Raw genomic sequence first — 22041 nt, forward strand, 5'->3', positions numbered from 1 at the left:
AGAGCATTGAAGATGGGTCGTGGCTGGGTCTTCCAGTAATGACCCGAAAAACACAGCAAAGGCATCTAAGGAGTGGCTCCGTAAGAAGGATTTCAAGGTCCTAGTGTGGCCTAGCCAGTCTCCAGACCTGAACCCAACAGAAAATCTTTGGAGAGAGCTGAAACTCAATGTTGCCCAGCAACTGCCCCGAAACCTGAAAGATCTGGAGAAGATCTATATGGAGGAGTAGGCCAAAATCACTGCCGCAGTGTATGCAAATTTGGTCAAGAACTACAGGAAGCGCCTGACCTCTGTAATTGCAAACAAAGGGTTCTGTACTAAATATTAAGTTCTGTTTTTCTTTTGTATTAAATACTTATTTTATGCAATATAATGCAAATTTATGATGTAAAATCATACAATGTGATTTTCTGGATTTTTTTTTAGATTCTGTCTCTCACAGTTGAAGTGTATGTACGCTAACAATTACAGACCTCTCCGTTTTTTGCAGGTGGGAAAACTTGCAAAATTGACAGTGTATCAAATACGTACTGTCCCCGCTATAAATATATATATATATATATATATATATATATATATATATATATACTGTATATATATATATATATATATATATATATATATATATATATATACTGTATATATATACCAAATTGTTACCTCATGATAGCACTCTCTATACTTAGAAAATATTATAATTAATTTATAGATATATTCTGGCACACCGTAATGATGTGCAGATTAGAGTTTCCAGTAAATCAAATTCACGTTCTAATCCTTAAATGAGGAGCTCAGACAGATATAGCACAACAACAGTAATGCAATGAATCAGAATTATATTGCTAATAGGCAGGGAATAGTGAGGGGCAGAAATAGATGACAAACCTCTAAACAACTGGTAGACAAGCAAGTAATATTACAAGATGCAAAGCGCAGTAAAAACAGATTGATAGAAAGGAAAGAAACTTCCATTAAATTTTAAGGTGTTTTAAAATAGTATATAGACAAAGATCCTAGCAAATAATTACTGTCAGGAAAATATTAACAGAATATTAGCCACTTCTCCCAAGCCCTCTCCTGTAGTAACAGTCCAGAGATGACAATCTACAGTGTCTCCCTGCAAGTTATCACCCACAGCCAAAATAGCTTACACAAACAAATGGCAGCCAAGAAGTCTCATAACTTCATTGAAGACCCATATTTTTAGGGATAGGACCAGCTAGAGAATGATAGGGATATTTTTCTTTCGCTGAAAAACGCTACGTAGAGCTGTAGTGCAAAAACACCAAGATAGCAGTCAGCAACTATGCGATGTGTGGTCTCTACATGAAGGTAAAATCATAATAGAAAATATTATATCACTTTATCACTTTTGGGCTTCTGGGATCAACGCGAGATGAGTTATCCCAAAAACCAGGTTTTTAAGACAAATCTGAAGGGTGGAACCCAGCCCCTGTGATGTCATCACAGGGGGGTCTCTCCCTTCAGCTCTTCAACATAAAATAGTTTGTTGAGGCTGAAGCCATGTTATTTGCCCGGGAGTATAAGTCTAAGTCTATCATAGCAGAGCACCCTGTTCGATAACAGTTTAAACGAAGCATCTCACCTCCACCTCCACCATTAAATTGTCACAGCGGTCTTTATAGTGTAAGTTTCTCTTTTTTTTTATCCTGTTTTATTTGTGTAACTGCTTATGTATTTTAATGTCTCCTTTGTAACATCCTTGTATATGTTTTTCTTAAACACTGCCTCCCTTTTGGATTAAATACAGTATAAAATTTAATAGTTCTGTTTCTTTTGTCCTGTAATCGTTTCCTTCCCTGAAGCCATATACACTACCAAAATGCAGGCGTCTAGCCAGGCCTGTATTATATTTCAAACTCGGCCGATGGTGGCAGCGAATAATATTAATAATTGGGCTATTGTGAAGCTGACAGTGACCGTATGGAGGGCATAAACACGTATTCTATGCTTTAAAACCCAGAGGTGTCACGCCATGCGCTCACTGGTCGCTTGCCGATACCTACGCAGCGAGTGGTCTGGATCGTGTGCTCGCAATTCTGGACGAAATCCGTAACATAGTGATAGCACGGTGAGATATTGCGTGATCTCCGTGGTGTAGTCGCTGTGGGAATTCCTGACAAATTGGTGGCAAGCGGTGGGATATTACAGAACATCAGTGGCTGGATTGAGCAATCATTTCTGTCACTGAAAACTTGCACAGTTCTTGCGAGAATTATGTGCAGCGTTTTAAGAAATCAGACTCAGTGTTTTAATATTTTTTATCTGGGACATTATTGTACGTATAGCAGTTGTATCCCTTCCCTTCTCTTGTTTTTCTATCCTATCTTTTATTTGGCAATAATGGCTACACGTGGAGAGCCCTGGTATCACCAGCAGTCAGAGGACACTATCACTGCTCTCTGTGAGCTGAGACAGATTGACTCCATAGGCAAAACCAAGGCCCAGATGATTGCTTCACTATTGCAAGGTCCTACAGGGCCCGTCAAACAGCAGAGCCCTGATGAAGGGGCGGCCAGCCAAGGCCCGGACGACGCGGTTGCAGGGGTCCCACCTGTGATTGCCAGCCAGATCCGCAGCCAGAGTAGTGTGGACCCCTACCTGCAGATGGCCTTGGAGCAGCTCACCGCAGACTATCATGACGGACAACTGCAGCTGATCCTTAAGTTCCAGGAGTGAGCAGAGCAACAGGCCCAAGCTGACCTAGAGGAGCGCCAGGCCCAAGCTGACCGAGAGGCTGCTGAGCAGCAGCAACAGTACCAGCTGGAGTTAACCTGAATCCAGCTGCAGACATCCTCCACACAGACCCGTGAGTCCAACAGTGCCAACTGTTTTAAACCCTGTCCTGAGCATTTCCCTGTGATGGAAAAAGATGGGGACTTGGACACATTCCTGCAAGGCTTTGAAAAGGCCTGCAGGCAGTATCAGCTGCCCACGGACCAGTGGGAAAGGTACTTCACTCCATGGCTCAGTGGAAAAGCTCTGGAGGTGTTTGCTTCCCTCCCTCGAGAACAAGATGGAGACTATGAGGCCATCAAGCAGGCACTGATAAGAAAGTACCACCTGACGCCGGATGTTTACCGGAAAAAGTTCAGAGCCCTCCAATGTGGACCCCATCATAGTTACAGTGATTTGGTGGACGGGCTCAGAACCAACTTTGAGCAGTGGGTCCAAGGACTGTCGGTCATCTCCTTCGAGGACCTGAAGGATCTGATGGTGAAGAACTAGTTTCTTCATCTTTGCCCAGTGGAAGTGAGACCGTTTGTGCTGGACCGGGAGCCAAAGGAAGCCGCCAAAGCTGTCCAAATCGCAGATGCCTATGAGGCCAACCGCACACTAGAGGTGAGGATGTCAGCCGCCGCCAGCTGGAAAGCTGGTAAATCTACAACCACCCCCAGTGTCCCAGCCAGCCGGCCCTCAGCGGGTTCTGCCCCATTTTCCAGCACCTGGACTCCATTTGACTCCCGTAAGCGCTATACTTGTGACCAAATGGGTCACATCAGCCTTGTCTGGCCAGAGAAGCAGAAGATGGACACCACACCTGAGGCCCCAGGGCCCACTGCAGCCATTCATTTTGTGGGTGGGGCGGTTGGCAGGGCCCGGGAGAACTTACATCCTGTTACTGTGGGCAACACCATCACTGTCGGCCTTAAGGACACTGGCGCAAAACGTACCCTCAGCCGCCCTGAGTTTGTGTTACCAGAGGAACTCATTCCTGGGAAGACCCTGACTGTCATCGGGTTTGGGAGTGTTTGCCGTCCCATACCGATGACCCAAGTTTTCCTGGACTGGGGTGCGAGGAGGGGGTTAAGGGAAGTGGGGGTGTTGGAGAATCTCCCCACTAATGTGCTATTGGGAACTGATCTGGGACGGTTTGTTGCTGGATACATTCCTGACCACCCTCCCAGATCTGATCTGTCATGTAATGCCACTTTCAAAAATGTTAATCTGATGTATAATAAAAATGTGTGTTGTGGTAAAGGGGAACTCAGCCGATTCACCCCGCGGGGTAACGCTGCTGAGGACCCCCTAAAGCGAGCCAGAATAAGTGCTATGGCAAGGGGAGCAGGCACAGACACAATGATGCAGGTCGTCCCATGCAGGTGACCAGTGTCACGCCAGATAGTGGCATGGTCAATAGTAGCTGCCCCATGACTAGCCGGCTCCAGAGGTGATGAAGAAGGACGGGGATCATAGGGAAAAGGGTCCCGTGCCACCGACCAGTGTCACGATGGACTGTGACAAGGCCGGTCGTAGCTGCCCCATAGCTAGCAGCCCCCCAGGTAGCCAGGAGGGGTGGAAGGGTAGGCCCCATAAACAGGAAAGGTAAGAGGAATGTGTGCCCCTCTGTCTGTCAGGAGTATGGGAGGAATGCACCCATAGCCTGTCAGAGGTGTGGGGAACCTGTCAGGGTGATCAGAAAGCTGGACCTCCAATCTCTTCAGGGTGGTGGGCAGGTTGGGTCTGCGGCTTGTCGGATCAGCAGGAAGGGTGGGCCAGGAGGTGGTCTTAAAGGGGCGATCTGTAAATCACCCCTTACGCCACCTCAAAGAGGGGGAGATGTCAGGAAAATATTAACAGAATATTAGCCACTTCTCCCAAGCCCTCTCCTGTAGTAACAGTCCAGAGATGACAATCTACAGAGTCTCCCTGCAAGTTATCACCAACAGCCAAAATAGCTTACACAAACAAATGGCAGCCAAGAAGTGTCATAACTTCCTTAAGATGTGAGCATCTTGTCCCTGGCAGACGCAGGGGGTAATCAGTGGCAGGATTGCACTAATTTGCGTGTAACTGGGAAAGCTTGCTTCTCGAGCTTCACAAAGAAAATCTCCAGACACTTCGACTCCGATATAAAATATGGAATAACTGATGTTGGAACCCAGAGGTGTGACGCCATATGCTCACTGGTCGCTTGCCGATACCTACGTAGAGAGTAGTCTGGATTGTGTGCTTGCGATTCTGGACGAAATCCGTGACATAGTGACGGCACGGTGAGATATTGCGTGATCTCCCCTAACTGTACACACCAGTTTTCTGTTTTGGATGTGACAGTCAGTTTATATGCATAGGCCTTTTGACTGAGCACTCCGCCTCTAAGCCACAGGCAGTTTTAATTACAGCAGCTTCTTACCTTTCCGTACACATGCAGACTTTATTCTCTAAGAGAGGATTCAGATTGGTAGGTTCCTGGCAACGAGAAACTCCTTACTGTGGCTACCGGGTACACATGAATTGGTCAATTTATGCACTAAGATTTCTCAATTATTTTTATTTTTCTTAAGCAGTAATGCTATGAAAATGTGATATATTTCATGCTTGCATACTTAGCGTTACAGTGTGCTACTTTATTTGTTAGTTATATATGGAGATGGCTACTCTTAGTAAGCACCTGTACACACCAGTTTTCTGTTTTGGATGTGATGGTCAGTTTTTTTTCATTATATGCATAGGCCTTCTGACTGAGCACTCCGCCTCTAAGCCACAGGCAGTTTTAATTACAGCAGGTTCTTACCTTCCAGTACACATGCAGACTTTAGTCTCTAAAAGAGGATTCACATTGGTAGGTTCCTGGCAATGAGAGACACCTTACCATGGCTGCCAGGTTTCACATGAATTGGTCAATTTATGCACTAAGATTTCTTAGTTATTCCTATTTTTCTAGAGAAGTAATGCTATTAAAATTTCATATATTTCATGTTTGCATACTTAGCGTTACAGGGTGCTACTTGATTTGTTAGCTATATATGGAGATGGCTACTCTTAGTAAGCACCTGTACACACCAGTTTTCTGTTTTAGAAGTGACACTCAGTTTTTTCTCTTATCTCCCACAGACACTTCTGCCAATGGCTTGTCTCCCACAGACACTTCTGGAAGAGGCTTATCACCTACAGACACTTCTGGCAGTTGCTCATCTCCCACATACATTTCTGGAAGAGGCTTATCTCCCACAAACATATGTGGCAGTAGCTTATCTCCTACATACACTTCTGGCAGTAGCTTATCTCCCACAGACACTTCTGACAGTGGCTTTTCTCCCACAGACATCTGGGGCAGTGACCTATCTCCCACAGCCATCTGGGGCAGTGACCTATCTCCCACAGCCATCTGGGGCAGTGACCTATCTCACACAGCCATCTGGGGCAGTGACCTATCTCCCACAGACATCTAGGGCAGTGACCTATCTCCCACAGACTTCTGGGACAGTGACCTATCTCCCACAGACATCTAGGGCAGTGACCTATCTCCCACAGACATCTGGGGCAGTGACTTATCTCCCACAGACACTTCTGACAGTGGCTTATCTCCCACAGACATCTGGGGCAGTGACCTATCTCCCACAGACATCTGGGGCAGTGACCCATCTTCCACAGACATCTGGGGCAGTGACCTATCTCCCACAGACATCTGGTGCAGTGACCTATCTCCCACAGACACTTGGGGCAGTGACCTCTCTCCCACAGACACTTGGGGCAGTGACCTATCTCCCACAGACACTTGGGGCAGTGACCTATCTCCCACAGACACTTGGGGCAGTGACCTATCTCCCACAGACACTTGGGGCAGTGACTTATCTCCCACAGACACTTGGGGCAGTGACTTATCTCCCACAGACACTTGGGGCAGTGACTTATCTCCCACAGACACTTGGGACAGTGACTTATCTCCCACAGACACCTGGGGCAGTGACCCATCTCCCACAGACACAAAAGATTCAGGCATTTGAATTCTAACTGCCTTTTAATTCTCTCAACCATCCTCATCTGTTTGTAAGCGTCAGAAGGCCCAGGTTTCTTGGTTCGCAGATCCCACCAATATCAGCTGGTTCAGCTGAGTTTAATCTGCTGTGTATGTGGGCCTTAGAGGGTACTGATCATGTAGAACATGGCGTCTGATCTGTGGCCAGCATGTTATGGAGTAGGAGGAGCTGATCAAATTGATATATAAGTTTGTGGAAAGGAATCAGTATTCTTTCATTTACATCCCAGTCCAGTCCAGTAGGCAGTCCTACTTAGTGACTGACAGCTAGGCCTGTAGGCACAGCCAAATAGGGAAAAATATCAATTACTGAGTAGAACTGCCCACTGGACTCCTTATCTGAAAAAGAGCAGAAATGTAAATGAATAAATTACAAGTTGTTCTGAATCTTTGCCTTATAAAACTATATATACAGTATATAAGCCTTCTCAGCATGCTCCGGATCTCTAATAAACTGTCCAAAGATAGAACTGCATGTTTAATGTGACGGGTTTTCTTTAAGAGTTCACAACGGAAATCTGGAATAACTTTTATTCATATTACAATGGCCGTATCTTCTATGAGCAGAGGTCATTCTATCATGTCTTGTGTTCCATAGATAACATTTGTACAATACTCAACATTTACATGTAGCCACAAAATTCTAATCAAATAATATTGTGGTTTCCAAATGTTTCACATTTTGAGCTGTAAGATAATAGTGAATGAGCATGGTTAAAAACATTCATTTCATGATCATCTAGTCGTGGAAACAAGCAGCCGATCACGAGCAACACACTTATTCATCGGATGAAATAATCTTTTGCGCAGTGCAATTCTATGCGCACTAAGTAATCCAGCATAGATCGCTCAGTGCACATAGTTTACTTTGATCTCACTGTGTAAACAGGCATTGAAGTCACCGGCAATGGATAAAAGGCACCAATCGCATCATGTCACCTGTCGGTCCATGTAAATGGACCACAACCCTTAATCTTACACAATTTAGCTCTAGCAGTAGTGATACCATACAATGCACCCACAACTTTAGACTTTTTATAGTTGTAAATCTCCTCTAACTACTCTAGTGATCTAGTTTAATGCAGAGGAATAACAAAGTTCCTGGGGCATAAATGCAAATTCTGTAAGAGAGTCCTCTCCCAAAGGCATTAATGATACTGATGTCTTCCTATGGGACATAGAGCCAATTGGGCCCTTTAAGCACAAGAGCGCCCTCTGCTCCACCTTTTGTTAAATCCGTGGATTAATTACATTAAACTCACCATCTACATTAAATAGTTTTCCAATAGATAGTATAGCTCAGCAGTATCATCTCATTGCGGATCTAGCTCTCAGTATCACTACTGATCAGCTGTTTAAAAAACTTGCGACACTTCAGAACTGCCATTGCGCCGTATATTGTGTAGTGGCAGTGAATGGTACTGCAGATTTATCTGACCGCCCTCCATTTCTAAATAGCTGATAAGTGGGGGTCCTGGGAGCCAAACCCCCACATGATTATCTTTCTCTCTCTTTAAAGAGAGTTCATGAATATTAAACCCCCTTAAAGGGAGTTTTGATGTTCATGACATATTTTGCATGGACGATCTCTAGAACTTTGCTTTTGTAAAATGTATGGTATGTAGTGGCTGCAGGAAGTGACAACTATATACAGTGCATTGTGAAAGTATTTGGCCCCCTTGAACTTTTCTACCTTTTGCCACATTTCTGGCTTCAAACATAAAGATATAAAATTCAAATTTTTGGGGGAAGAATCAACAACAAGTGGGACACAATCGTGAAGTGGAACGAAATTTATTGGATATTTTAAACTTTTTCTAACAAATTAAAAACTGAAAAGTGGGGCGTGCAATATTATTCTGCCCCGTTTCTTTCAGTACAGCAAACTCACTCCAGAAGTTCAGTGAGGATCTCTGAATAATCCAATGTTGTCCTAAATGACTGGTAATGATAAATATAATCCACCTGTGTGTAATCAAATCTCCGTATAAATGCACCTGCTCTGTGATAGTCTCAGGGTTCTGTTTCAAGTGCAAAGAGCATCATGAAGACCAAGGAACACACCAGGCAGGTCCGAGATACTGTTGTGGTGAAGTTTAAAGCCGGATTTGGATACAAAAAGATTTCCCAAGTTTTACACAAGGAGAACTGTGCAAGCGATCATATTGAAATGGAAGGAGTATCAGACCACTTCAAATCTACCAAGACCCCGGCCATCCCTCTAAACTTTCATCTCGAACAAGGAGAAGACTGATCAGAGATGCAGCCAAAAGGCCCAAGATCACTCTGGATGAACTGCAGAGATCTACAGCTGAGGTGGGAGAGTCTGTCCATAGGACAACAATCAGTCGTACACTGCACAAATCTGGCCTTTATGGAAGAGTGGCAAGAAGAAAGCCATTTCTCAACAGGACAATGACCCCAAACACACCTCCAGGCTGTGTAAGGGCTATTTGACCAAGAAGGAGAGTGATGGAGTGCTACGCCAGATGACCTGGCCTCCACAATCACCAGACCTGAACCCAATCGAGATGGTTTGGGGTGAGCTGGACCGCAGAGTGAAGGCAAAAGGGCCAACAAGTGCTAAACATCTATGGGAACTCCTTCAAGATTGTTGGAAGACCATTTCCGGTGACTACCTCTTGAAGCTCATCAAGAGAATGCCAAGAGTGTGCAAAGCAGTCATCAAAGCAAAAGGTGGCTACTTTGAAGAACCTAGAATATAAGACATATTTTCAGTTGTTTCACACTTTGTTGTTAAGTATATAATTCCACATGTGTTAATTCATAGTTTTGATGCCTTCAGTGTGAATGTACAATTTTCATAGTCCTGAAAATACAGAAAAATCTTTAAATGAGAAAGTGTGTCCAAACTTTTGGTCTGTACTGTATATATATACCCATACAGGTGCTTCTCACAAAATTAGAATATCAAAAAGTTAATTTATTTCAGTTCTTCAATTCAAAAAGTGAAACTCATATATTATATAGAGTCATTACAAACAGAGTGATCTATTTCAAGTGTTTATTTCTGTTAATGTTGATGATTATGGCTTACAGCCAATGAAAACACAAAAGTCATTATCTCAGTAAATTAGAATAATTAACAAAAAACACATTCCAAGGGTCCCGAAGCGTTTAAAAAGGTCCCTTAGTCTGTTTCAATAGGCTCCACAATCATGGGAAAGACTTCTGACTTGACAGATGTCCAGAAGGCAGTCATTGACACACTCTACACAAGGAGGGTAAGCCACAAATGGTCATTGCTAAAGAAGCTGGCTGTCCACAGAGTGCTGTATCCAAGCATATTAATGGAAAGTTGAGTGGAAGGAAAAAGTGTGGTAGGAAAAAGGTGCACAAGCAACCGGGATAACCACAGCTTTGAAAGGATTGTTAAGAAAAGGCCATTCAAAAATTTGGGGGAGATTCACAAGGAGTGGACTGCTGCTGGAGTCATTGCTTCAAGAGCCACCACACACAGACGTATCCAGGACATGGGCTACAAGTGTCGCATTTCTTGTGTCAAGCCACTCATGACCAATAGACAACGCCAGAAGTGTCTTACCTGGGCCAAGGAGAAAAAGACATGGACTGTTGCTCAGTGGTCCAAGGTGTTGTTTTCAGAAAGTAAATTTGCATTTCATTTGGAAATCAAGGTCCCAGAGTCTGGAGGAAGAGTGGAGAGGCCACAATCCAAGCTGCTTGAGGCCTAGTGTAAAGTTTCCACAATCAGTGATGGTTTGGGGAGCCATGTCATCTGCTGGTGTAGGTCCATTATGTTTTATTAAGACTAAAGTCAGTGCAGTGGTTTACCAGGAAATTTTAGAGCACTTCATGCTTCCCTCTGCCCACAAGCTTTTTGGGGGTGGAAATTTCATTCTCCAGCAGGACTTGGCACCTGTCCACACTGCCAAAAGTACCAATACCTGGTTTACAAACAACAGTATTACTGTGCTTGATTGGCCAGCAAACTCGCATGACCTTAACCCCATAGAGAATCTATGGGGTATTGTCAAGAGGAAGATGAGAGACACCAGACCCAACAATGCTGACGAGCTGAAGGCTGCTATCAAAGCAACCTGGGCTTCCATAACACCTCAGCAGTGCCACAGGCTGATCGCCTCCATGCCGCGCTGCATTGATGCAGTAATTGATGCAAAAGGAGCCCCGACCAAGTATTGAGTGAATTTACTGAACATACATTTCAGTCGGACAACATTTTGGATTTTAAAAACATTTTTCAAGCTGGTGTTATAAAGTATTCTAATTTACTGAGAGAATGACTTTTGTGTTTTCATTGTTTGTAAACCATAATCATCAACATTAACAGAAATAACCACTTGAAATAGATCACTCTGTCTATAATGACTCTATATAATATATGAATTTTGAAGAACTGAAATAAATTAACTTTTCAATGATATTCTAATTTTGTGAGAAGCACCTGTGTATGTATATACACAAATATAGATCATACAAAGAAGGCAGCACTCCAATACAAAATGCAAAGTTGAAAATGGCAATGTTTCAGTTCATAGAACCTTTCTCAAGCCCAAAGGGCAATAAATGACACAATGTATAATATAAGACTATTGTTTTATGAATGACTAGTGTAAGTCACACATTGATACATAATGATTAGAGATGGGTATATGAACATCATATTTTAGATATAAGTCCGGTGAAATACACACGGCCCTAATGAATTTGTTAACTTGGACTGACTCTACCAAGATGGCTAAAAGAATTAATCACCGATAACTGGAATCCCATTATGTGCGGAGGGATGAGACTCCCTCGTGTAATTTCCCTTTCCCAGTAACTGAATGGTAAAACATACCATGTTAATAACTGCATTATGGAGGGTCCACAAGCATTTATTGTTTAGTAAATTTGTAAGGAAAGGGGTGGGAAGGCTGCTTCAGATGGGATGACGTCAGAGAGGTTACAGGGGTGAGGGCTATTCTTTGTAAGAATGGGGAGATCCATTTGGGGTTTTCTGTTTAAAATGAGTAAATGTCACTGAGAGACAATCTACATAGTGTGCATGCACTGAGAGGCCATAGAATAGAATTTGGGAGGGGCGGCTGTACATCATCACCACCACCACTAAAATAGCCCCGCTTACATTCATGCTCAGCATCTCCCATACACACCCGCTAAGTGCAATGCACACCAGTTACACCAGCAGACATATATAACATTCAACATGCCAGGCTTAGGAATAACACTGACGCACATGTACTGCAGCCAGGGAGCTTTAATTGTTCAGAATGAGACCTTTGTAGATTTTACTAAATAAGGCAAAAGATCACGTCACCATCTTTCCCACCAAAGCTTTTGTATCAAGCTCAGCCATACAAATTCTAAGCAAACAGTACAGAAAGAATATACATGGAAGAGCCAGAGGCAAAGTGACTTATAGCTCGAGCACTTTCTCTTTAAGAGAACCCTTTGCAGCTCCTGATTGTTGTGGCAGAAAGCTTACAGTGATGCTGATAAAGTGATCCTGTAAGACTCAGGCTGGCCCCACACATTGTGCTTGTCCCCAGGTAATCCATCATCTCAGCCGCCCATTCACACCAGGAAAATTTACCCAGATAGAAACTTTGTTTGAAATTTCAGTTTCATTGTAGCAAAATAACTCTCTCCTCCTCTCCATAATGGGGCATTTAATTGTTACTGTTAACCCCTGCAAATTGAAGAATATTAGCGACACTTTACATATTTTGTTGCTGATTGTTGTACTTTGTGGTTTGTCGGCTTCCATCATTTTGGTCATTTACATGCTGCGATTATGGTGAATGTGGGTCATTTATGATGGGATGATATCAGAAAATGCTGGGTGAAAACTCAGCCTGGAGACCTCACCCAGTACTCGGCACTGCCATTACCGATATGCAAACACTAAAGCAATTTTACAGTTTTGAGTTTTAATGATAAATTTGCAATTTTTTTTTCACGGTAATTTTTAGCGATCAGGACGATAATAAGCGGCACAAAGTTTCCAGCCCTAATAAAAGTCAATGGTCCCTCCACGATCACAAGTACACAGTCGAACGCAGCTGCCCTCAGCCAATAACCATATACAATAACAATATATGCATGTAAAAAAAATATATATATATTTTGTATATAAATATACACATATGACGGCAATATTACAAAGATATTCTGATAAGGGCAGTCAGTGGATGCACACATATGCACCATACATGCAGGACACATACACATAGGCACCTCGCACGCCATTTACCTCTCCAGCTGAGCAGGCACAGGGAGAGCAGGATCAGTATATCCATGGTCCTGTATGTCACTGTACACAGCAGCCTGCAGAAGCTGAAGAACACTGAGCAGAGACAGGCTGACGTCAGGTGGGAGAGGGAGGGTGGGAAGAGGGAGGGAGGGGGCGGACATACAGCACAGACCCCACCAGATACTAGCAGTCCTGACTACTGCAGCTCAGGGCTCCAGGTGGTGTGGCAGGGACTGGATATAGTACAGAGGGGGCTTTAAAGGTCACAATTTTGTGAACTTCTAGAGATGTTCAATCTATTTTTTCTGCAATTTTGCTGTCAACCTGGCATTTTAGCAAATATTTATTATACTACCGTATTGCGATGAATTTTGTTTTCCAGCCTTTAGATTATTATCATTGATGGTTTTCCGTTAATTGCACCAACATCTCTCCAGAAAACTGCTGCTACAATACACAATCCAATATTTTTAGTTTGTCTCGTATCAATAAATTCCATAAAAGTAGTAGGTAAATACACCATCAGCGCACTTATTTTTTGGCCTGGCATCAAGGAGGCAACGTTTTATTATTTGCACAAAAAAACTGTAGTAGTTGGACTTTAACTAACACATCAGGCCGCTGTGATATAAGCAGATTCCTATTACCCCTCCTTTTACAAATCACATTTCCCATGGTTGCTCTCTGGGTGCTGCCTGCAGAATTTTGACAGGTTATAGTTTTTTATGGTGCTGCTCTCTGTTATTACCAAGGGCTCGTTCACACCGATCCAGCTATCCATCTTTTTTTCCTATGTGGCATTAACACTGATGCAAGAAATTATCCCATAATTTGCTATGGGATCGTTCCCATTCATCTGGAGCATCAGTTGTCGACTTGGACCCTGTAAGGAGCTGGATCTTAAAAGAAACTTTTTACCAGGTTCTCCCAATATAAAGTATGGCCACCACCTTTACTAACTGTTTACAGCATTCTAGTATGCTGTATGTGAGTCCCCAATCCCCTCTGCATAGTAAAGAAAAAGACCTTTTATTATCAGATCGTACAGTCCGGTCCGATGGGTGTCTCTGGTCCTAATCGCCTCCTCTTTTTCCTCAATGGCCATCATTTTTTTCTGTTTCATGTGGATGATATGTAGCACCCTGAGGATTCGGCTGCTACAGGAGTATTGCACCTCAAGCCAGAGGTGTGATATTCCACTCCCGGGTAAGGATGGAGTGTGGAACTGAGCTCGGTTAGCTGCATGCACTACATACATCCCATTTCCGAGGAGCAGACCGACGGTACTCCCACTTAGAAATGTGCAGGTACGACCGAGTCTGTTCCTGGCTGGAGTGGGAGGGGGGTGGAACATCCCATGTAGTGTAGGGGCAGATAGGGGGAGCAGCCTGGGTAAAGATAGGAGCTCATTGGGTGCTGGTCACCTGAGCTCACACATAGAGGGTGTATATAAGGTGGGCACCAACTAAGAACAGGGTCAGATGCAGAGAACAAGTCAGATGCAGAGAACAGGTCAGTTGCAGAGAGGAAGTCAGAGAGCAGAGAAGAAAGACCCAGAGCGAGAGAGGAGAAGAGAGAGAGAGACCCAGAGGGGGAAACAGCAGAAAAGGACTCCAAGATCCCAACTTAAATCCCCGGGTGAAGAGTCGGCGCAGGGTACCGGAACCCAAGCTGGTGGGGGGGCAAAACATACCCCAGCCAGAGACCGGAGACCGTGGGCAGCGTTTGCCACGGTCACCCACCACATCCACCCCGAAGGCACACCACATGAAGGGTCAGGGAACCCAAGGCCAAGGGTGTCCCAACAGAAGGCCCGAGGGAGCTGGACCTAGGTGGATCACTGGTGGGGACGGCCAGAGAACGGGACAGAAGGAGAGCTCAGGGCCACGCTCCGGACTTGTTTGGGGGTTGGCTGGATCCAGGACCTGGTGGACGCAGCACGGCTCGGGTGGTCACTCGAAGCTGGAGTGACCAGTACAACATCTGCAGTAAGTAAACACCCTTAACTGCACAACCCGACTCTGTCTTCATTGCCGTCTGCACTGCACCACCACAACCCCCATCCTCTGCACCTGTCCCCCCTGAGGCTATACCCCTCCCGTTGGGGGTTATCCCACCAAGCTGCGCACCCACCATCAGCCTCAGCGGACCCTGCTGCAGCGGCGGCCACAGTGACCGCATCACAACGGGTGGCGTAGTCGACACAAAAGAACTCTTAATAACATCTGTAGGACTGCCACAATACAACTGAGTTTGACACCCTGGGCACGGACCGGGTCACAGCCACTCGGAAGACTACAACTCCCATCTGATCCGGCTCCGGATATTCCCCCTAAAGAATATGGCCCAGGGGGCGCGTCAACTTTGGCGTAGTCGGCAGGATTACGTGCCCGCAACACCCGGGTACTGCGTGCCTGAAGAAAAGTGCAAGTTTACCTCAGAAAGAAGTCTCCCGCCGGTTCCGGAGGGTCCACGCCATCGGACCCCATCACAGATCGTTTCCCGCCGATTGTTCGCCATTTCCAGCTTGTTCCCGCCATCTGCAGAGTTTCCCGCCACTGGGCGACGCTTCCCGCCAAATCCGAAGATTTCCCGCCTTGGAAGAGCAGCGGACGCCATTATGGGCGTGCCAAAGGAGGGCAAGAGGCCGCCTCCCATCGTGGGCCAGGACAGAAAATGGCGCCAAAAGTGGAAACCGCCCCCACCAACAGAGACTGTGATGCTGGAGGTGTCTGTCAGCGTGAAAGAACTACCCCTGGAGCTGACAGTCACCGAGTTGCCCCGGGACCGCCCTCGAAGTGGGAGGAGACGAAAGAAAAGAACGAAGATGGGTGCCGCCTGGAGCAGTCTGGAGCGAGCGCACCCGGAGGCAAGAAGCCTGGAGAGGAGTCTGGAGAGAGCTTACCCGGAGATGGAGAGAAAGCAGAGCAGCACCGGCCCGCTGGCCAGGAGCCTGCTGGAAGAAGAGCAGAGCAGCACCGACCCGTTGGTCAGGAGCCTGCTAGACACCACGACCCCACTAGGCCTAGTGGAGGTCCTTGCACAGCTCCCCCGAGACCGGGAGTGTGCACAGACTGCCCTGGAGGGCCTCGCACGGAGGATGGCCCGGGTACAGCGCGAGATATTGGCGGAATGGAGCCGGGAGATGGCCCAGCAAGCTGAGACCAGTCAACGGAGCACACTACCCTGGAAGAGGAAACAGACCGCCTCTGAGGATGGCGCGGGAGGACCAAAGGCCGGAGACGGCGCCGAGAAGGGAGCCGGACGCAAGGAGGCAGGTAAAGGGGACGCCTATACCCCAAGCCGGGAAACCGCCCACCTGCCCCAGCTCCCCGTCGCAGAGCCCGAAAGTCCCCCTGCTGTGCCCGTAGCCGCCATGTCACCGCTATGGACTAGGCCCCGACCGGAAGCCGCCGCAGCGACCCCTGTGACGTCACGCGCCTCGACCCGGAGCGTGACAAAGCAGGAAATACCACCAGCCTGGTCGCAAGGCCTAGTACCCCCGGGCGCCGCATCACCAACAGCGCCCCCTACCTCCGCGGAGCCTCCGGCCTGGTCGCAAGGCCAGGTAGCCCAGGGCGCCGCCGTATTAACGGTGCCCTTCACCTTCCAGGTGCCCCAGGCCTGGCCGCAAGGCCTGGGCAACCCGGGCGCCACCACCACCGCGCCCGCGCCCGTAAAACCAAGGGTGCCACACCTGGGGGAGGACTTGTTCAGCCAGCTCACATGGCCGGACGGGCGGCCCTTCATCTGGCCCGAAGAATTCCATGAGCTGGAACGGCAGCAGAGACTAGGGCCCTTGTGTGAGCCCCTGATTCCGGCTCCGAAGCCCGTGGCACGGGTCTCGCCTCCTCTGGAAGAAGCCCAATTTGAGTGGGACCCCACCGGAGAAGACCTAATGGGGTTCACTCAGGAAACCAGGGCAGCTGCAGCGGAGCGTGCTGAGTGTTGCCGACAGCAGCTCGAAGAGTTTGCGAGGGAGCGGAGAGAGAGGTGGGTCCGGGAACAACAGGCCCAAATAAGGAGCGCCGAGCAGAAGAGCCGAACCAGGAGGGACCCCCGTGCAGCGCACAGTCCCCGTACCACCGGGACTGTAATAAAGTTTAACCTGCAGCATGGGTGGGGCTTCATCAGAGACAACAACACCCCCGGCGACGTCTTTGTCACGCGCAGAGACGTGGAGTCCCATCTGCCGGAGGGGCACAGAGGTCGTGACCTTTATATCGGGGACGAGGTCACCTTTACCCGGCACAAGTGTGCCAAAGGACCTTACGCCCTCCACGTACACCGCCTGACGGAGGAGGAGTTGCGGTGCGAGGAGGAGGAGCAAGAGGACCCGGACGGGTCTGAAGTTACAACCAGCTACAAGCAAAGAGCAGGAGGAAGACGCCGTTGAGTGCGGCAGAGCAGTAGATGTAAATAGTTACCCGACCGGGTACTAAAGAAACTGTTATTGCAAATATAGTCCCCGTTGGGACCAGCTGATGTGAACTGTTCACCCGTATACCCTTAATCCCACAGGCTGAGGACTGTGAGCAGCCATTCCCTTTCCCTCCTTACCAGGCTGAGGACTGTGAGCAGCCATTCCCTTTCCCTCCTTACCTGGCCAAGGACTGAGAGCGGCCATATCCCTGTATATAGTTGCGCTTCCTAAAGCGCCCCCTACTGGTTTTACAGGAAAACCAGTTTTCCAGAGAGACTGTCGCACTGTACCCGGTCACACGTTGCACAGTGACCGGAGGAGGAGCCAGAGGCGACGAGAAAGTTTTATATATATAATGTTTTATATATTTTATATGTTTATGAAAAAAAATTTGTATGTTTTGGTGTTATTTATGTCTTACAGCCCGAGGACGTGCTGTGATTTACCAGGGGGGAATGTAGCACCCTGAGGATTCGGCTGCTACAGGAGTATTGCACCTCAAGCCAGAGGTGTGATATTCCACTCCCGGGTAAGGATGGAGTGTGGAACTGAGCTCGGTTAGCTGCATGCACTACATACATCCCATTTCCGAGGAGCAGACCGACGGTACTCCCACTTAGAAATGTGCAGGTACGACCGAGTCTGTTCCTGGCTGGAGTGGGAGGGGGGTGGAACATCCCATGTAGTGTAGGGGCAGATAGGGGGAGCAGCCTGGGTAAAGATAGGAGCTCATTGGGTGCTGGTCACCTGAGCTCACACATAGAGGGTGTATATAAGGTGGGCACCAACTAAGAACAGGGTCAGATGCAGAGAACAAGTCAGATGCAGAGAACAGGTCAGTTGCAGAGAGGAAGTCAGAGAGCAGAGAAGAAAGACCCAGAGCGAGAGAGGAGAAGAGAGAGAGAGACCCAGAGGGGGAAACAGCAGAAAAGGACTCCAAGATCCCAACTTAAATCCCCGGGTGAAGAGTCGGCGCAGGGTACCGGAACCCAAGCTGGTGGGGGGGCAAAACATACCCCAGCCAGAGACCGGAGACCGTGGGCAGCGTTTGCCACGGTCACCCACCACATCCACCCCGAAGGCACACCACATGAAGGGTCAGGGAACCCAAGGCCAAGGGTGTCCCAACAGAAGGCCCGAGGGAGCTGGACCTAGGTGGATCACTGGTGGGGACGGCCAGAGAACGGGACAGAAGGAGAGCTCAGGGCCACGCTCCGGACTTGTTTGGGGGTTGGCTGGATCCAGGACCTGGTGGACGCAGCACGGCTCGGGTGGTCACTCGAAGCTGGAGTGACCAGTACAACATCTGCAGTAAGTAAACACCCTTAACTGCACAACCCGACTCTGTCTTCATTGCCGTCTGCACTGCACCACCACAACCCCCATCCTCTGCACCTGTCCCCTCTGAGGCTATACCCCTCCCGTTGGGGGTTATTCCACCAAGCTGCGCACCCACCATCAGCCTCAGCGGACCCTGCTGCAGCGGCGGCCACAGTGACCGCATCACAACGGGTGGCGTAGTCGACACAAAAGAACTCTTAATAACATCTGTAGGACTGCCACATAACACTGAGTTTGACGCCCTGGGCACGGGCCGGGTCACAGCCGCTCGGAGACTACAACCCCCCATCAGATCCGGTGCCGGGTATTCCCCTCAAAAAGGAATATGTCCCAGGGGGCGCGTCAGATACGTCCTACATTATCCACATAGTGTCCCCCAACTGCGTTCCTGTGCAGGTGCACGTCTCTCTGCCTTGCCATGGGCAGAGCAAGGTACTGCAGTGCGCATTCGCTGGGAACGGCCACAGGGCGCTGGTAACCCAGAAGTAATGCCAGCACATGCGCACTACAATACTGCACTCTGCCATAAGCAAGGCAGAAAGAAGTACGCCTGCGCAGCAGTGTGACGGGGGGACACTGTGTGGATGACGTAGGACTCATCATTCACATAAAGCAGGTCAGGAGGACGGTGATTGCAACGACAGAGGACGTGGCGGATCAAGATGCCTGCCAAACCGGACCATACTGTATGTAGATATAATTAAAGGTCTTTTTTTTGCTATGCAGAGGGGATTGAGGACATACATGCAGCTTACTAGAATGCTGTAAAAGAGTGGGTAAAGATGGTGGCCGTATTTTATATTGGAAAAACCTGGTCACAGATCCCCTTTAAAGCCTGATGACACATGATGCCGTTTTGTGATCAGCTAAGATACAAATAAATTGATCCAGATGGCACAGAAAAATGTAAATATAGCCTCAAATCATTTCTGGGCTACTAAAGTTACCTGGTATGTCCTCCCCAGTTTATTACAGGCACATTACAGTACCCACTGTGGTAAAGCGACTTGCTCGGCTCTCACAGAGGCAGACACAGGACACACGTCTCGGGTTAGCTCCCTGCTGGTTTATTATATGGCATAGATTCCAGCAGCGTTCCACAAAAATAAACAAATCCTCTCTAGGATAAAGGGAAAACAAAAGATAAAGTATTTCTTGCATGTGTACCATCTTAGACCTCAGTTCACATTGCTTGGTTTTTTGTCTTGTTTGCATTCTGTGCAAATTAGGGGTGTGGCATCCCCCTTGATGAGCTGGTCAGTATATATGTAGCTTACCACGGGCTCAGGTGGTCTGATTTTGGGACCCGGTTCTATTTGTCTACCCTTTTATATGCATTACTTCAACTTTGATATACAGTAAGGTTTTTAATGTAGACAGTGAAGGACCGTCCCTATTAGGGTCACCTTGTCGCTGGTGGGACGGCTTGTATACTTTTTTTGATCAAAAATAGTTCACTAAGTACCCTATATTTCATATGCAACTTTGCTTTACATTTATATATAATGATGGTAGGGTATGTGATATATTTTTTGTCTTTTGTAGGTTTTGTATCTTTTTGCTAGTGTGAACATGCTCTTATTTCTTGCATGTGTACCATCTTAGACCTCAGTTCATATTGCTTGGTTTTTTAAAAGATAAAGTATAACAGAGTCCATAAGCGAGCTAGGCTTTGCCCGCTCCGGGTAGCACAGAGAAGTCCCACCAAACACCAGTCCTTTGGTGTTGCTCTCTGGCTTCACCACACACAGCCTGGAGACTCCACTCTCCAGACCAGACTTGAGAAAAAAAAATAGTGACTGAACATTTAACATTGCTCAGCCACACCCTGAGGGGAGGTAGGGTGAATGATTTCCCACCCGATCTCTATGTCATTCACACCAAACCAATCCCATCAAAATGGTGATTAAACCCTCAAACATATACCATGCTGGGGAAAGCTGTAGGTTGAGTTCACACAGGCTAGTAGCCATAGCAGTGACACATACCTCCCCTCATATATAACACCAGTGACCCTGTCACACCACGAAATCCCACCGATAGTATATCTGTCGCTGTGCAGGGCTGAGATCCCAACAGGGAAGGGAAGAAAAGTACATTCTAACAGATCATGGTGGTATGGCATGGATCGCATGTAAACAGAACTCATAATACCAGAGTAAATGGATTTTTTGGGGGGTAATTTAGTCTCTGTTCACACGAGTATCATAGCTTATGTTTCCAACAGTAAACTCTGTCTCATAGTGGGTGCTCACTTCTATGACACCTACTCAGTAGGGGATATGTAAAAAGGATGTCTTACTAAAAGAACCCATGAAAGCGTCTAATATAAAGATCTGACATATAAAAACAATAAAATAAAAAAATCCCACAGAGAAATGAAAAAGGCTTTGTGCAGGATTGTAGAAAAAGATTGTAGCACTATTGTCCATGGGCCACATCTGATATTAAAACTTAGCACAAGTTACACGTTATCTCCACACACGTTATAACACTAGAGACAAGAGAGTGATGAGGGGTCAAAGCTAAAAACTAGATGACATGAATGGAGCACCAGGTCTTGTGGGGTGTTCCTGATATACAGTGGTTACAATATGCCCCTTCACACTGCAAAAACTGGAATGGTTGGAGGAACATGATATGCCGAAGGTTAAGGTGTTTCATTGGCCTCCAATTTCCCCAGATCTCAAGTGATCGTAGGATGTGTGGTAAAACTCAAGTGAGAATCATGGAGGCTGCACCTTGCAAACATACTCAACCAAAGGCCATGTTCAGACGAGCGTATGCAAAATCATACATTTTTCATCCAGAAAAAAATAACAATTTGTCATCTGTATGTAATCCGTGTGTACATTGTTGCGCGTCCGTACGGCATCCGTTTTTTACATGAAGAATTTAATAAATAATAAAAGGTCAGATCTAGTCTCCTATCTTAATTATTGTAATGGATCTATGAAAAGCGCCTGGGACACGGCTCCGGGAATATGTTACGCCACTGATTTAGTCAGTAATCTGTGGTTGTCTTTTCCTCACTGGGATGTGACATACGGAGGAAGGAATCCATTGATCCGAGTAAATCACGGGATGTTCTGTGCTTTCTTAGCTGGTTATTCCATCCCTCCTTGTACACATTCACACTTATTTTGCCTTGTTCATTCTATCAAAGGAGTTGTCTCATCTTATTAAATTGGTAAAATTGCAAAGTGCCTGTTAAAACAAGCAGCTTTGTAATTTTCCCCT

General features: G+C 46.7%; 1 protein-coding gene across 2 annotated transcripts in view; it reads right to left on the reverse strand.

Annotated features, from left to right (window-relative positions):
- The window catches only part of MCAM (melanoma cell adhesion molecule), a 137469-nt gene extending 124299 nt beyond the window's left edge, over positions 1–13170 (reverse strand). For both annotated transcript variants that reach the window (XM_073656631.1, XM_073656630.1), the window contains exon 1: positions 13038–13170. In XM_073656631.1, the coding sequence (XP_073512732.1) occupies positions 13038–13083 (46 nt within the window). In that variant the 5' untranslated portion in view covers positions 13084–13170. The remainder of the gene's footprint in view (positions 1–13037) is intronic.
- Between the last annotated feature and the right edge of the window lie 8871 nt (positions 13171–22041).

The sequence above is a fragment of the Phyllobates terribilis genome, unplaced genomic scaffold, assembly GCF_046119375.1.
Source record: "Phyllobates terribilis strain yellow unplaced genomic scaffold, ASM4611937v1 Scaffold_12__6_contigs__length_324123572, whole genome shotgun sequence".
In the NCBI taxonomy this organism is placed as follows: Eukaryota; Metazoa; Chordata; class Amphibia; order Anura; family Dendrobatidae; genus Phyllobates; species Phyllobates terribilis.